General features: G+C 42.7%; 1 protein-coding gene across 20 annotated transcripts; it reads left to right on the forward strand.

Annotated features, from left to right (window-relative positions):
• Nucleotides 1-14,396, forward strand: LOC115587268 (uncharacterized). 20 transcript variants are annotated; one of them, XR_003985003.1, is made up of 28 exons: nt 1-194; nt 518-709; nt 799-981; nt 1,357-1,480; nt 1,562-1,661; nt 1,999-2,047; nt 2,151-2,300; nt 2,482-2,600; nt 2,752-2,883; nt 3,208-3,313; nt 4,096-4,156; nt 5,436-5,465; nt 5,566-5,638; nt 6,223-6,406; nt 6,623-6,698; nt 6,829-7,094; nt 7,292-7,351; nt 7,444-7,485; nt 9,650-9,844; nt 10,553-10,584; nt 11,178-11,231; nt 11,342-11,404; nt 12,110-12,176; nt 12,566-12,624; nt 12,915-13,031; nt 13,128-13,272; nt 13,932-14,077; nt 14,170-14,396. XR_003985003.1 is itself a non-coding variant. In XM_030427007.1 (26 exons), the coding sequence occupies exons 15-26, from the start codon at nt 6,933-6,935 to the stop codon at nt 14,170-14,172; spliced, it is 999 nt and encodes a 332-aa protein (XP_030282867.1). In that variant the 5' UTR covers nt 1-194; nt 518-709; nt 799-981; nt 1,357-1,480; nt 1,562-1,661; nt 1,999-2,047; nt 2,151-2,300; nt 2,482-2,600; nt 2,752-3,313; nt 4,096-4,156; nt 5,436-5,465; nt 5,566-5,638; nt 6,223-6,406; nt 6,623-6,698; nt 6,829-6,932; the 3' UTR covers nt 14,173-14,396. The 20 variants fall into 20 exon arrangements, 1 of the variants encoding a protein (XP_030282867.1); XR_003985000.1 differs by having other exon boundaries at nt 2,752-3,313; XR_003985006.1 differs by lacking the exon at nt 2,752-2,883.
• Nucleotides 14,397-16,135: the final 1,739 nt, after the last annotated feature.

The following is a 16,135-nucleotide window of genomic DNA, read 5'->3' on the forward strand; positions in this document are numbered from 1 at the left end:
ACGGAGCTCTGTAATGGCTGGACCAAATTTGTTCGCGTCTTCGGTACTCGCAAGTCAAGGGTAGCTTGAGCAATGAAGCTGCATGTTTAAATCGACCGAAGTTCTCCTTTAAGTGCTACTTGTAAAATGAAGCTTATCAATACATCCTAGAAGTGATCCAGAGAGGTTAACCGTCTTCAACCACTGTGATACAGGTAAGTCAGTCACTCCTTTTCTGGTTCAGGTGTCGGAAAGTAGAGATTAATTGATAATATTAAGAATTGTTTAGTTGTTTGCCTGCAATCAAAGGTCGGAGAGGGAATCAAACTCAAAGGTGCAGCAAGTGCCTCGTGCAAAAAAAGCAATTCCTCTTACTTATTGTAATTAAAAGACCTTAATTTGTAAAGCTATCTACAAAAATGAATATGTAAGGATAAAGTGCAGCACAAGATGAAGCTCTACCTTTCAGTACTCTCCAAGACCAACACATTAATCAACTGCAAAAAACAAATCATTTCAAACTTGCCTGTGTCTCCAGATCCCCATTCTGAGAACAAGCATGTGCCACAACCTTGACAAACACAACATTGTCAAGTATATCGATTGTTTTCAGACCATATATGGAAAGGCGCTTGTGTTTGAGTCATTGGATATAAGCCTATTTGACTACATGTAGATGGAAGACTTTGCCCCTATGCTTCTGAGAGACATCAGAACCATCATCCAACAGGTATGAACACAGCACCATCAGATGGAAAACAAAGCAATGTACACTCACCTTTAGGCTTGAGTCCATTCTAACCGACCTTGTACTTTCAGATGGCCACAGCATTTGATGCACTGAAGGGGATTGGGGTGATCCACACTGATGTCAAACTGGACAACATTATGATGGTGAATCACCATCGACAACCCTTTGAAGTCAAGCTGATAAGACTTCGGTCGGGCCATTCCCACGTCACAGGCCGAGAAGTTCAGATGAAGGCAAATATTCAAAATTGTGTAAATAGATTATTTGTTTTATTATGCTGGAAAAAATTAGTAGTCAACTATTTTTACCATGAAGAAGCAGTCGTGTGCTTCCTCCCTGTAACATGTGCACTACTGCACTTCATGAGCCCTTAGTCATGGTTTTAGTTTTAAATTATTATATTTATATATTGTGTGTTATTTATTGTGTCTTCTGTTATTGATCCTGGAGAAACGTAATCTGATTTTTGTTGTATTACTTTGTTGGTACAACAAAATGACAATAAAGCTTTGATTGATTGATTGATTGATTAATTGATTGGTTGGTTGATTGATGTTCTTTCCATGTGCTAACTTTCAAAAATGTAACAGTGTAAACATCCTGTAATGTTTCTCTTCCACATTCAGGTCCCCAGAAGTTTTTTTGGGCCGTGAATTGAATGAGGCCAGTGATATGTGGGCCCTGGGCTGTGCCATGTTCGAGATGATCTGTGGTCCTGACCTGTTCACAGAAGAGTGTGACTATGAAATAGTAAGTCTTCTACTATAGTCAGGCAATTTGTCAATTTCTTGTACTTGTATGACTTCACTTGTGTTCGTGTTTTTTCTCTAGTTAGTGCTCCATGTACATTCGACATGTACAATGAGTGTATCAAGAGGGAATCAGAAAGAAAAACTGACGCGGGAGTTTGGAGGATCTGGCCTTTACAGAAGTGATTCAATCTTTCATCAGTCTATATGTTTACGGGCAGGCAAGCTGAAAACACAGCGCCATCTTATTTTTTTGCTTGTATATAGTTCTTTATTATTTCTTACTGTTTCTATATTTGCCTTTATTTTTTGATTGTATTTGTACTCGGATGTACATGCTGCTATGGTAACCTAATTTCCCCTTGGGAATTAATAAAGCTATCTATCTATCTATCTATCTATCTATCTGTCTGTCTGTCTGTCTGTCTATCTGTCTATCTATCTATCTATCATTTCGTAACATTCAACAGTTGAACATTAATACAAACACTTTGATTAATTATTTAAATGTCACCATAGAAGAACCGAAAAGAGGCTCAAGTTCCAATCTTTAGATGATCTGAAAGTAGTAAGTGTGAAGTAACTTTCATTGTCACTATGATTGATTGTCTTTTCATGATCATGACGATAACTTGATTGGTGTTGAATTTGACTGATGTTTCCTTAACTAGATGCGTCTGGAGGAAGATAACAAAACTGAGGCTGTTGAGCGAGAGCAGTGTATCGAGCTCCTGAAGGCCATGCTGGCATTTGATGCAGATGAGAGGATCACTCCCTGTGAAGTCCTCACTCATCCATTCATTCACCAAAGTCTACCTGAAGTAAGTGTGTGTGTGTGTGTGTGTGTGTGTGTGTATGTGTTTGAGGTGAAATCTTAAAGATTCTTAATCTTAAAGAAACTGTTACCTATGATACAGCCCTTGGATTCACCATGACCTGGATGACTGGAGTACCTCATGACAATAACAAGATAATTCTATGTGTGTATGTTTTCATGTTTAGTGGCCAGACTTTAAGTGAGGACTTCGAATGTGAGCCTACTGCTGCTCCTCTGGATGATGAAGACAGCAGTAACATCCAACTAGGCGACTGCCCTCCATCTCCTGAAATTCTCCCATCAGGTGTTTGTTTGTTTTTTTGGATCTTTTAGCCCAGTTGGGCTATTCTTCCAAGATTCCAAAGCTTAAAAAACATTACAGAATACAATACAAACACAATACAGTCTAAATTAAACACAATACAATGTTGGTATCCTGGTTCATCCTGTGACAGCCGAGAACACGACGCTGCCTGAAGATCAGGAGAGTATAGTTAGTGAGCCTACTGCTGCTCCTCTGGGGGATGAAGACAGCAGTAACACCCAATCAGATGACTGCACTCCATCTCCTGAAATTCTTCCATTAGGTGTGATCCTGGTTCACCCCCACAGTTCAGCTGAGAACAAAACGCTGCATAAATTATATTGTGTCACGTGCGCAGATTTCAACCACCACGCACACTTGTTTGATCTTCCTGCACATGTTCAGCAACCGAGTAAAGCAGAGGCAGGTGCAAGCGAGTAAAAAACAACAGCGACACGCACAACAACACTGTGCAGCTGTTTTGTCTCTTTCTCTCCCCTGTGCTCACTCGTGGTGGAGCTCTGCCCGCTCGAAGCAAGGACTTTTGACACTTTGGGGCCGGAGACCAAGGCTGACCCCGGCCCTCTTATGATTGGTCATTTTTCAGCCCCCTCTGGTGGGTGCCACTGCCTTTTCAGAGTGGTAGCGGCGGCACATTGGAAGGAGAAGAAGAGAAAGAAGGAAGGAAGAAAGAGACGATCGATGATTTGACAGTAAGTATGCTGTTGCATATTTGGTTTCATATTTTATAGCAATAGCTAACGCTAGATAGCTTTCAGGTGATGAGTTAAGTTTTTGAACTTTAGCTACCAAACTGGCAGATTCACTGTTACTGTTTGCTAAGTCAGCTACCATTTTCTACTGAAAAGAACCGGGTGCTAGTGCCAGTGCTTAACTGGTTCAACTCTCGTGCCCCCAAAGAACTTTTTTGCTTTTCCACTTTTACTCTGAGTATTCAAATAACCTGCTTCCTGGAATACCCTTCTGGGATGTAATTTGTTTGTTTTAGCAATTAATCTTTATGGGCACATTAATGTTGACTAGTGCATTGCCCGTAGGAAGCATGTTTTCCTAAAGAAAAGTGGGAGGTTAAGTAGCTTTTTCATGGATGGCCAAATGAGGCTGTGTTTGAAGTTGGGACGTCAGGGATATAATTGGCTGTTTTTTACTACTTTTGATTATACCATTATATTTCACCTTAAAAACTATTTACCTTGCCTTACTTGGTGTAATTATTTTTAGCACAACCTCACATGTGTGACTGTACAGTTATTTTTTCATTTTAAGGTACTATATTAACACTATGGACCTAAAATCACAAAATAACATAAAATCAGAGTAGAAAAAGTTTGTTTTTTTACTGTGAAAACCACAAATATGTTTAATGAACCAATTGCATTAGTTATAATGCAAATATAAATTGTTGTTTACTAAATTGGTGCATAAGTTTTTGAAATTTACAAAGTTATGTGTAACTATTTACATTTAAATGCAGGCAATGCCTCAGGCTCCTCAGCTCATTCCTGCCTGTTCCACATTCAGCCGTCTCCTCCTTGGTTTGCCTCACAACACGACTCCACTACACACTGAACACACCACACCAAATATTACATAACACACTAACTATACACTCCAAACACGCTATATGTCACAAATCTCTCAACTCTCAAAACTCGCTATATCTGTCGCCGTCTCCAACACATCACTGCTGCTGTCAATCATCCGCCGATGTCCCTCCCACATCTTCCTGTTCCTCAACAACCAAACTTGCTGCTTGAACACTTTAGTGACAAAAGCAAACGTAACGGCAATGTTAGCGAAAAAGCGTGTTGGACATTATTTACCCTAAATCCAGTTTTGGACGTGCCAGTGCATCTGCTCCGTCAACTCGGCAGGTAGGCCGTGTGGGTCGGTTAGCGGCTAGCAGCTAAACACGAACATCCACAGATTCCGATCCCACTTTGTTGACTGCGCGTCTCCGGATCTCCTCAGACCCGAACAGACTCGGTCTGGACTTGTTTAATCTCATTACAATCCACAACAGTCAGTTTAGATGAACAGAACAGAATGGGACCGAACCGCCTGCAAAATCCTGGTCCAGCTCGCGCCGCTGCAGGTATAAATCCACTTGTGACAAAAGCACATTTTTACTGTTTCTTCCTGCACCAGACACAAAGCAAACGTAACGGCAATGTTCGCGAAAAAGCATCTTGGACATTATTTACCCTAAATCCAGTTTTGGACGTGCCAGTGCGTCCACTCCGTCGACTCGGGCGGTGGGCCGAACATCCACAGCGCGTCTCCGGATCTCCTCAGACCCAAACAGACTTGGACTTGTTTCATCTCATTAATCCACAACAGTCAGTTTAGATGCACAGAACGGAACCGAACCGCCGGCAAAATCCTGGTCGAGCTCGCGCCACTGCAGGTATAAATCTGCTTGTTTCTTCAGGTATGTCGTGGGCTTGAGCTCTGCAGTGATTGGCTCTGGTGCGCGCGTGGCCACTGTGTGCAGTGATTGGCTCTGGTGCGCACGTGACTGTAGTGGCTCCGGTGGACAATGCTCATGGAATTTGTAAAGCATTTATGAAATAATGTATTAACGGTATCATTGCAGTCCAAGCAAATGCTAAATTGCACGCTACTGAACCACACAGCAGCCATGTTGAAAGTCTCAGGTCAGTCTGATCCTGATCCGCAGAGATATTTGACACACACACACATACACACACAGACAGACAGACAGAGATTCCGTGTTTTATAGATAGATATGTCAATCACAGCATATTTTAGAGGTAAGTCATCAGACTAACTGTATTCGCCATCATCCCGCAGGTTACGTGGAGAATGACGGACCCTGAAGAGGTGAACTATTGTAGAACGCCAAAATGCGTGGCAAAAATTGTTCATTTCTGGCGCAGACTGTCTCAAGTAACGTAATGTTATTTTCTCACTGTTCCTTCAGGACGACTTGCACAATGTTGCACAGAATCTGTTAAACATGTTGAGGACAACTGCGCATATGACAGCATCCAAGAGTATGTAAAGTTAGCATCAGTGTTTACCAATTGTTTTAGGGTGCCCACTTTTTTGAAAATGCCAAACCCTGGTGAGCCAGTAGGTGTTAATAATAATAACAGTAACTGATTGCACAAATAAAGATCTCATTGTTTTCATGCCCTGTCATCAGCCAAATAATGTGCATATTTTGAAGACTTGCATTTTGCGCGTTCCCACAGTGTGGTTGTAGTTTCATCACATTGTGTTTCTCCCTGTATACATAAACACGGTCAATATAATACAAAAGTTTATTGCATTCATCGTGGAAGTTTTCCTGTCACTATACACCCACCAAGTAATTTAGCTTTTTATGTTGAATGTATTGTTTATGAAGCTCAGAGACAGAGCAGGGGCAGCATGCAGGCACCACCCCAAGAACCAGGACCTCTGTCCAGCGAGACAAAATAAAATGAATTTACACATGGTTTTTACTAAAATCTCTCTTGAATTGGCTTTTGAATTTCTGTAAAAGTGAGGGGAAAAAACAACACAGATATGTCAGGAAGAGCCCTCATCAGAAGAGGTCTTGGAATAATTTGAATTTATGCACCCTTTCTTTTAGGTGTTTCTCTGGACTATTCCAGCTAGGCCTGGATCACAACTGTGTAGAAAAAGACCAGGCACAGTTTTTCCTCATGCAAAGCCCCTCAGACAAAACTCATAAACCGTCTGAGGAGCTCTCACTTTTACAGGCTGTGCTGGGAAGGAGAACAGTAAATATTTCAGAGGATTCCAACCACAAAGAGGTATGGGAGCTGATATGACACTGAATAAAATCAAACGGGGTGAAAATTTAAGTTTGCACAAAATAACCACATCCCTTACCCAAGGAATATACAGTAACAGTTTATGGTGGATCTTGGCCACCAATGCCATTACACTTATTCTAGGAATGCCACCATCAAGCATTTAAATTTATCTTGTCCTCATTGCCCTGATCAATATTTTTCTTACATCCATAGATTACAAACATTCTTTGTGAAACTTATTCAAAGATAAGCGATCTGGAGGGGGCCTGGATGCTTTATAAAGCCACGGGTAAAATCCCAAAAATAAAACTTGACCTTTATTCAAAGTGAAGAAAATGTATTGATTTCATTCTGCTCTAATGTTGTCATTAAAAAAATATATATGATTGTTTAAACATATAATATTTAAACCCAAACAGGAGGTTCAGGGCAATGAAGACTTAACCTTGTGTCACCTAAAGAAGCAGGATACACTGGGGCCAGTCTTGTGAAGACCTGGGGAGGCAAGGGCTGTCTTTACATAATGCCCATCCAGCACACACTGGACATTACTCCCTTGCCCTTTACAGCTCCAGAGTTCCAGGCTATGCCAAAAGCCCGTTGCGTGTCATGCCAGGAGTATGTTCCCCTGCAGCTCCTAAGCCTCCACGTTAAAACATGTGCCAAGACTAAAGGCAATGACGGGGTATGGCTTGCTCATAACGGACTAATATGATGATGTTTTTCTCTCTGTTCACTGTACAGGTTGGTGTTGTCAGCATGTTATCCCTTGAATTACACAAAGTAGTGGATGGTGGGACCATGTAACCACCACCCCCTTTAGTTTACCAAACATGCTATCAAGACACCTTGTAATTCTTCAGTTTTATATTACTTTTATAGAACAAATCTGATAATGACATCATTGACTTGGATCATATGGTCTTCGACGCTGAGAATGTGGTAAGCTATCAAGACAAATCCTTAGGGAGACAGGGGACTATGATTTTATTATCAGACATTTATTACATCAATGATCCAATGATTCTATACAGGTGTCCACTGATGTGCAGTCGTCATCATGGTTGGCGCATAAGGTGAGCAGACTGCAGTGCTAAATCAAATGGTTTGTGTTTTATTCCGTAGGTACACAGTTTCAGAGATAGATGATGTGTATGGCCTAATGATATTTTACAGGTGTCTGCTGATGTGCAACTAGTATATTTGAGCAAGGTAAGCAGACCGCGAAGTCAAAAGTCTTGTTTCATTTTAAATAACAGTGTTGCATTTATGAGCAAATGTGCCAACCTTTATTGAAATTGCTTCCTCCTCATCTGTTGGCTAGAGTTATAATTTTTATATTCTTTTTATAAAATCAGTGCATCTTCTTGTTGTACACAGCAATTCAATTATTGTGCTAGTAAAACTTAGTTATCTATGAAAGAATTAAACAGTGGCATGTTACTTCAACATTGCGTGGGGGTCGGGATCGGTGCCGAAGGAGTGGCAAACAGTTGTGGTGGTCCCTCTCTTTAAGAAGGGGGACCAGAGGGTGTGTGCCAATTACAGAGGTATCACACTACTCAGCCTGCCTGGGAAAGTCTACTCCAAGGTGCTGGAAAGCAGGGTCCAGCCGATTGTTGAACTTCAGATTGAAGAGGAACAATGCGGATTCCGTCCTGGTCGTGGAACAATGGACGAGCTCTTTACTCTGGCAGGGATCCTGGAGGGGGCCTGGGAGTACAATATCCCAGTCCACATGTGTTTTGTGGATCTAGAGAAGGTGTACGACCGGGTCCCCTGGGATGTTCTGTGGGAGGTGCTGCAGGAGTATGGGGTGAGGGGGTCCCTTCTCAGGGTCATCCAATCCCTTTATTTTCAAAGCAAGAACTGCGTGCGTGTACTCGAAAGTAAGTCGGACTTGTTCCAAGTGGGTGTTGGCCTCTGCCAGGGCTGTGCCTTGTCCCCAATCCTGTTTGTGATATACATGGACAAGATTTCAAGGCACAGTTGAGGTGTGGAGGGGTTACAGATCGGTGACCTGAAGATTGCATCACTGCTTTTTGCAGATGATGTGGTCCTGATGGCACCATCGCCTCTAGATCTACAACGCTCACTGGATCGGTTCGCGGCTGAGTGTGATGAGGCAGGGATGAGGATCAGCACCTCTAAATCTGAGGCCATGGTTCTCAGTAGGAAACCGGTGGATTGCCTACTCAGGGTGAGGAATGAGTCCTTGCCTCAAGTAAAGGAGTTCAAGTACCTCAGGGTTTTGTTCACGAGTGAGGGGATGATGGGGCATGAGATCGATCGGAGAGTCGGAGCAGCAGATGCAGTGTTGCATGCGCTTCACCACACGGTTGTGATGAAAAGGGGGCTGAGTCGGAAGGCAAAACTCTCGATCTACTGGTCAATCTTCTTCCTCTGCATGGAAAGGAGCCAGTTGAGGTGGTTCAGGCATCTGACAAGGATGCTACCAGGGCACCTTCCTAGGGAGGTGTCCCTGGCACGTCCAACTGGGAGGAGACCTAGGGGTAGACCCAGGACCAGGTGGAGGGATTATATCTCTTCTCTGGCCTGGGAACACCTGGGGATTCCCCAGTCAGAGTTAGCCGACGTGGCCGGGGAAAGGGAAGTCTGGGGCTCGCTGCTGAAGCTGCTGCCCCCACGACCCGACTATGGATAAACGGTTGACAATGGATGGATGTTACTTAAAGTCAGTGTAAAGCAAATTCATCCATTTTCTTCTAAACACATTTAAAAGGTCATAAATGTATTTCCTTAAAACATGTAAACAGCCATTCAACCATTTAGAATTTAATTTTGGAGCTAGGCTCACAAACTGTGTTTCAAAATTTCTGTGTTCAAGATTTAATGGGCGGGTCAGAAATCATGGCCGCGTTTGCATAAACCCGGCCCTGCTGCGGAAGTGGTATAAATACATTCAGCGCATTAGCTTCGGTGGTTTTTCTGCTCGCGTCTGGGATAGCATCTCTTAGAATAGTTTCCAACTAGCTAACCAGTCAACCAGTCAGCTAAACAGTCATGTCTCCTCCACATCGCTCTTGCATCTTTCCTGGATGCCACAGTGTGCAGGGTAACAGCGCCGTTAGCTTATTTAAGTTTCCTACAGACTACAACGTAAGGAAACAGTGGATCGATTTTGTCAAGAGGAGCTACTGTGGAGAGTTTAAAATCAGCACCATCACCTGTCTCTGCAGTGTTCACTTTACCCCCGATATTTACAGCAACTGTCACCAGGTAAAGTCTGGATATCTGAAGAGTCTGTTGATGCTGGTCAGTGGGGCCGAACCGACCCTCTCCGTCCCCTGCTTGCATCCTCCCATCCTGCCGACAGCGCATGTTCTCATCTCCGCCGCTGGCATTATGTGCCCACCTGCGACTGTCCCGCCGAAAAAGGGTCTCTCATCCGGCATTACGTGCCCGCCAGAGAGTGTAAGTAGAGTTTAGATTCTTTGCCCGAGCCCGACCCTGATCCGACCAGGGCCGCGGGCCGGGTCGGGCCGATATTTCCCGTCAATATCCTCGGGCCGGGTTGTGCTGGCCCTTGATCAAGCATTTGTGTGTGTGTTTTTTTTTTAATAACTCAAAATAATGACTGTATTTCCAGCTACAAAAGGCGCATCTCTCTCCTCCCTCCATGTTGTCTGTGCCGCTGCGTGGTTTTACACGTGAGTGTCCTCGTGCTGAAAACGTGACTTCTCGCGCATGTTACGTCACTCCCCGAGATGCAAGAAAGCAAAAATATATATTTTTAATAAGGAAAATGACAAAAATAATAGTAACGCAAAGTGATTTGAATAAGTAACTTTAATCTGATTAGTGGTTTGGAAATATTACCACGTGAGATTACTCCTCATTGAAAAAAGTGGTCAGATCAGAGTAACGCGTTACCGGCATCACTGCACGTGCTCGGCTCGGGTCGGGTCAGGCTTGATTTTTTTTGGGCCAGATCTAAGCTCTAAGTGTAAGTGTGTGCTTATGTATGTTATAAATATTGTACATTTGGGCAATCAAATGCATTTTGCTGAAGGTGCAAATCCTGATAGTGATTTTACATCGTGCATCCTGTCATGCCCATGTAATGTTAGCAAATGTTATTGCATTTAATCATGACATGATTTGGCCTCATTCCCTGAGCAGAGACCATCTGACAGCACAATGATAATCTACAGGTAATATTCTATGTGCACCAATATAGCTATGACAAGGAATTATATGTAGACTGGGGTTTTACGTTTGTGTGTAATGTAAAACATGGACTGTGAGGAACGAGGCGGAGCACTATCATTGTCTGACTCAGAGTCAGTTTCTGGCTCTGATGGCTTAAACGGGTCGGGCTGGGTCCTCCGATGACGCTGCTAGCTTCCATTGTTACTGTAGGTTACGTCCTTGTACAGTACACGGAGGAGGCTCCCCTCCTGTGCGTGGGCATGGTTCCAGCGCCTCTAACTGACACGTCCCCAGCGTTTCACAGCAGAGTGCTTGTTTTTCCATGATTTTGAGACCTAATTTTATATACTTGGCAATTTTTTTAATCTTTCAAATTTGGCTCAGTGGTCAATGACACGTTTCTGTGGTGTGACAAGCTCATAACACAAATTTATTTCTGCTTTACACGGACTTTAATACTCAGCACAGACCACCACAATGTTTTATCAGACCTCTGAAACAGCAGTACTACTTTTCCTTTATGTCCTTTTACAAATGGACTTAAGTTACTTTAAGTCATTCCTTATTTTCATATGGTTGCTTGTCCATTGTGTTGTGAGCTGTTTACAGAGGATGACATCCTTACACATGCCAGTGCCTGTGGGGAGAAGTAAGAGCAATTGATTCCACTGGCTAGAAAATTTCTGTAAAAGGAAGCAATTACATGAATTAACAAGTTAGGCTTTCATGGAGATTGATAATGCTATTGCATCTTCACAGAGACACAAATGAACAGCAAACCGATACCTTTGATGACACCGATGAACAACATGATTACAACAGGTGTGCTGTAGAATATTTTGTTTATTGTGTGACGTTATGTGGAACAGAATGCTCAGTAATGTTGTCTCAGTATGGTTGTGTAGTGTGTCAGCCATCCTGTTGTCGCTTGAAAAGAAAAATGACCCGTCCCAGAAATTCCACACAAGTGTAACAAGAAAGGACATGTATCAAAGGGGAATGAAACAGTGGTCCAGGCAAAAAAATGGCTCCCCAAAGAATCCCCTTGTGGTTTCTTTCATCGGAGAATATGTAATTGACCAAGGTGGTCTTCACAAAGAGTTTCTTACAGGTCTTTTTGATCAAGGCCCAAACAAGTAATGACATTACTGGCACAATGGTGTGCCCAATGACATAACTTCTCCTGACATCAAATACCAAAAGAAAGAGGTTTTGACAGTTTTATTTATATCCAACATTTCTCATGTTATGTTATAAATATCAGAAAAATATTTCTATCCTTTGTCAGAAACATGGTTTATTATGTGCTTCCAGACTGAAGAAGCAAATAAAGAAGCACTGCTGCAACTGTCAGATACAATTGTGGCATGTGGTTATGTAACAGGGTTGTAAATATGAAGTCCATCAAAATGTATTTATTTATTCTTTAAATCTTTTTTTGTTTTGTTTAGTCAGCAAGTTATTGTGCTGCTGGCTTTTATTTTATTTTCATGCGAGGCTTTTTACCGGTATTATTTATTTTGACAGTTGGTGGTTGCCTAGCAACGGTAAAGCGTCAGCTCTTTCCCTTCTATGTTTGTCCGCTGTGTGTATGGTACGTACTGTCAACAGCTCCGTGTGTTTTTTTATTAATTATCAGTTTTTTAACTTTAATTTAAGATAAAACTTGAGCATATAACGTTTCGTATTTGATTTTGTCATGTTTTGTAATGTTATTAAGTGTTGTTATCTTTAATTTCGTTTGTTTTAGCTGTGTTTATTATTTTAGCCATTACTGCCGTAACGGTCAGCTGTTGACCGTCCAATGTTTATGGTTGCACCACCCTGACATTTAGGGAATGTAAATTGCTGGACAAAAGTTTTGCAGTTATTTTAACAGCTTTAAAACTATTGATATAAGAAAAAATATCATTATCCAAAAGTTCATTCCTATATAGTTTCAGTTTGTTTAGGTTTATTTATTTCATTTTGTGTAATGTAAAGGGGCAGGAGCTGTGCTTGGTGTCTCCGTCAGTAACCATCAGCTGTTTCTCTCTTGTCAGGTATGTTTACATTTTGTGTACAAAGTATCGTTTTGTTTAGCCTCGGCATGTTTACGTCAACGTGTATGTGTGTGTATTTTCTTTTCTCTGTTTAAAATAGGTTCATGATTGTTAGGAAATATGATTAATGGAATTTTTTTTTAATATATACAGTATATACTGTGATAAAAAAAAAACACTATACGATCGACTGTGCATTCGCCCCTTCTATGTTTGTCCGCTGTGTGTGTGGGGCAGGAGCTGTGCTTGGTGTCTCCGTCAGTAACCATCAGCTGTTTCTCTGTTGTCAGAATAAATTCCGTGAACCTGACTATAGCCTGTGTGTTGTCTCTACTGATCCGAACCGAACAAGAGGGTTACAGTTACATGGGCCCAATTAATGTTGACCAGAAAAAGGCCATCACAGAGTATGTTTGGCACAACATTTAAATATTTGTCTCAAAATGTCTTGGTGCTAAAATTTTCACTCTGAATCAATACTTCATTTTTTTCCTCGCCATTAGTGCTGTTACTTTGCATGGACTGTTGAGGCTCATCCCAATCCTGAACCAGCTACGTGAGGAGTTGAGGCTGTATGGAGTAGATGAGGTTTTGGGCCACCATGACCAGATGTGCAAGCAACTATTTGTTCCTGGCTTCATACAGGAGGTCAGTGACATTAATTAAGAATGCTTGAATTAAAATGGTCAAAATGTGATTTTTGTCTTACTGTTATCTTTTTTTTTCTTAAAGGGATAGTTTGGATTTTTACACATTAAGTTGTATGAAATGCATGCCAGTAGTATAGTGGATGCAAAGGTGTTACGTGTTCAAGTTTTCTTACCGAAAAAATAGTACGGGAGATATGAGGGGTCACAAAACCAACAATTTCATGCTCCCCTCATGATGGGGTCACCATACCAACAAGTTTTGCTGTACAAAGAAACATGCATGTGTGATGTTACACTATTTTATCAACAAACATCCTTGCATATGTCAGACTCTTGGTTCAATGTCCCCCTCATGTCTCCTGTGTTATTTTTCTGGTAAGAAACGGGCGATAAGCAGGAGATTAGTTAAACAATGTGACACCTTTGCATCCACTGCCTGTATTTCATACAACTTACTGTCCAAAAATCCAAACTATACCTTTAACATTGTGCCCATTTCACATCTTTTACTTCCACCTTCCATTGGTGTTAAAAGAACAACACGGGCAGCAACATACAATGAATTAGAAAGTGACACTCGATTCTGATTGTTATGTCTGTAATATATTGTGTGCTTGGTGTGGGTTTTTTTTTGCGTTTCCTGACCTATGTTTGCAGAGGCGCTAGGAGAGGCTGGGTGGGGTTATCGACGACCGGAGCCGCCGTCACAGACGCACCTGCAGCAGGTTGGCAATCAGCGGCTGCTGACTAAAGCCTAGGTCTTCACGCTGCCTGCTGCCAGATGATTACTTCGACTAGATGTGGTACACGGCTCACACAGACTGTAGCTACTACGGCTTCTACTGTGTTCCCCGGTCTCTTGCTGAGATTAATTACTGTTGTGTCCTTTCCCTAGTGACCCACGACCCGGCTACCTGCACCACCTGCTCCAGCCTCCCAGCTCCTCGCACCTGACCCGGCTCTCCCTCGCCCTGCGCCGTCTGGCGCACCCGGCGCAACCCCGGCATCCCTGGGAAAAACCCCTGCACAGACCATCCGCACTCCACCAGACAGGGACTCCGTCGGGAGCGCTCAGCGTTCGTTTATTCAGTGTTCAATAAATCACCAAGTTTCTACCTCTGATCTGCCTCCGTGTCCGCTCTTGGGTCCCTGTCCACCCGGCTCAACACTGATTCTTCAATCACCAAAATTCTGCGGTGGTTATTTCTGGACAGATGACCGATGCAAATATTAATCACTGCTGCTCCATTGCTAGGGAAGCTATAGCATAGCAACCACAGCCAAAGACTGGGGAACAATCAGTTCACATTAACATCATTAAAGTCTGTGTAAAGCAGCAATACATTTGTGTTATGAGTTTGTCACACCACAGAAACGTGTCATTGACCACTGAGCCAAATGTGAAAGATTTAAAAAATTGCTAAGTATATAAAATTAGGTCTCAAAATCATGAAAAACAAGCACTTCTTTCTGCTGTGAGACAGTGGGGGCATGTCAGAGGCGCTGGAACCACACCCACGCGCGGGAGGGGAGCCTCCTCCATGTACTTACTTTCCATACTTCTTTCATACAGTTACTTTATTGCCACAAGCTCCCAAATTACTCCGTCTGCCAAAATTTGATCAGTTGTGAGGGATAATACCAGCTGTGGAGTAGCTCCAGTTATGAAATAATTGACTCATGTATGCTGCGTGCACACAGAAAATGATGACTCACTCTGTCTGAGCTAGCTGCTCCCGTCTCTCTCTGTATCCACCTGTTTCCTCGGGAGCCTATGGGGGCTGCCATGACAGATAACTACTTCCGCTGGCGGTTTTCTGTTTCCGGTTGCCTTGCAACTGCATGATGGCCGCTGCCGCTAAGCTAGCCCTAAACAACTAGCGTTAGGTCATAAGTGCTATATTGTTTTTTAAAATGGTCAGGTACAACATGTGCCGTTGTTGGTTGCCACAACAATTCATGAAATTTGAAGTTTTTTTCAGAAACGTCTCGTGTAGTACATCAACCACTTAGGCAAACTTGTCTGTGCCCTGCGCCCTACACGCCATGCTGAGGAAGGAGGAACGGAGACTAGCGCGGCTCGTGGCTTTGACACTAAAATAAATATTTGGGTTTCTGAATATCTTCCACAGTATAGCTGCTGCATGACTGCATGACTTCCCTAACCTGGCAATGTCAGAGCAGCCGCCTGTCTCCACGACTTCACTTTCCTTCAGCATTATCCACGCTGTATGTTTAGCTTGATTGACGCTGTGGCTGGGCGCTACTGCTGCCTTCAGAAATAACTCGCTGTGTTTCTTCAACAGTACTTTCCCTATGTTGTTACTGTGCAGGTAGTTGTATGCTTCTGTGCTTTTGTAACTGCGTAATTCTCCACCGTCAACACCTTCAGAAAATATAAGATAAGCTTAAGCCCGACGTTAGCTACGTCGATGTAGCTAACGTCGGGCCAATGCCGGGCTAATGCTTCATGTCATCTGCCCACTCCGTGAGAACTGACGGGTGAGGCACTGTGAGAACTGTCCTCACGACTTATTAAAAGATCTGTTCTGTGTATCCACCGCCGATTTTATCCATTCTGTCGCTTTCTTTGTGTTAAAAAGCCGGTTTTTAGAGCGAGCATGACAGCTACGCTAGTGTATACACCGAGGTCAACCAGCTCAACCGGAAGAGCATAACCGAATATCGCTATGAACCATGGGTAAACTCACAAAGTCAGGAATAAGGTGGATAAAAGCAACTGAAGTCCGTGAAAAAAAAAACGGGCTCAGGGCGCTCATTTTAGGTGTCCTTCGGTCAATGTTTTACATTACACACAAACGTAAAAAACTCCAGTCTACATATAATTCCTTGTCATAGCT

This window comes from Sparus aurata, chromosome 8 (assembly GCF_900880675.1).
Source record: "Sparus aurata chromosome 8, fSpaAur1.1, whole genome shotgun sequence".
NCBI classification, from domain to species: domain Eukaryota; kingdom Metazoa; phylum Chordata; class Actinopteri; order Spariformes; family Sparidae; genus Sparus; species Sparus aurata.

Excerpts from the sequence above, each read along its gene's own strand:
- LOC115587268 (XM_030427007.1), top strand. The coding sequence starts at position 6,933 with ATGCCCATCCAGCACACACTGGACATTACTCCCTTGCCCTTTACAGCT. Across the intron at positions 7,352-7,443 it reads TCTTCGACGCTGAGAATGTG|GTGTCCACTGATGTGCAGTC; the intron begins GTAAGCTATCAA and ends GATTCTATACAG. Across the intron at positions 11,232-11,341 it reads GCCAGTGCCTGTGGGGAGAA|AGACACAAATGAACAGCAAA; the intron begins GTAAGAGCAATT and ends GCATCTTCACAG.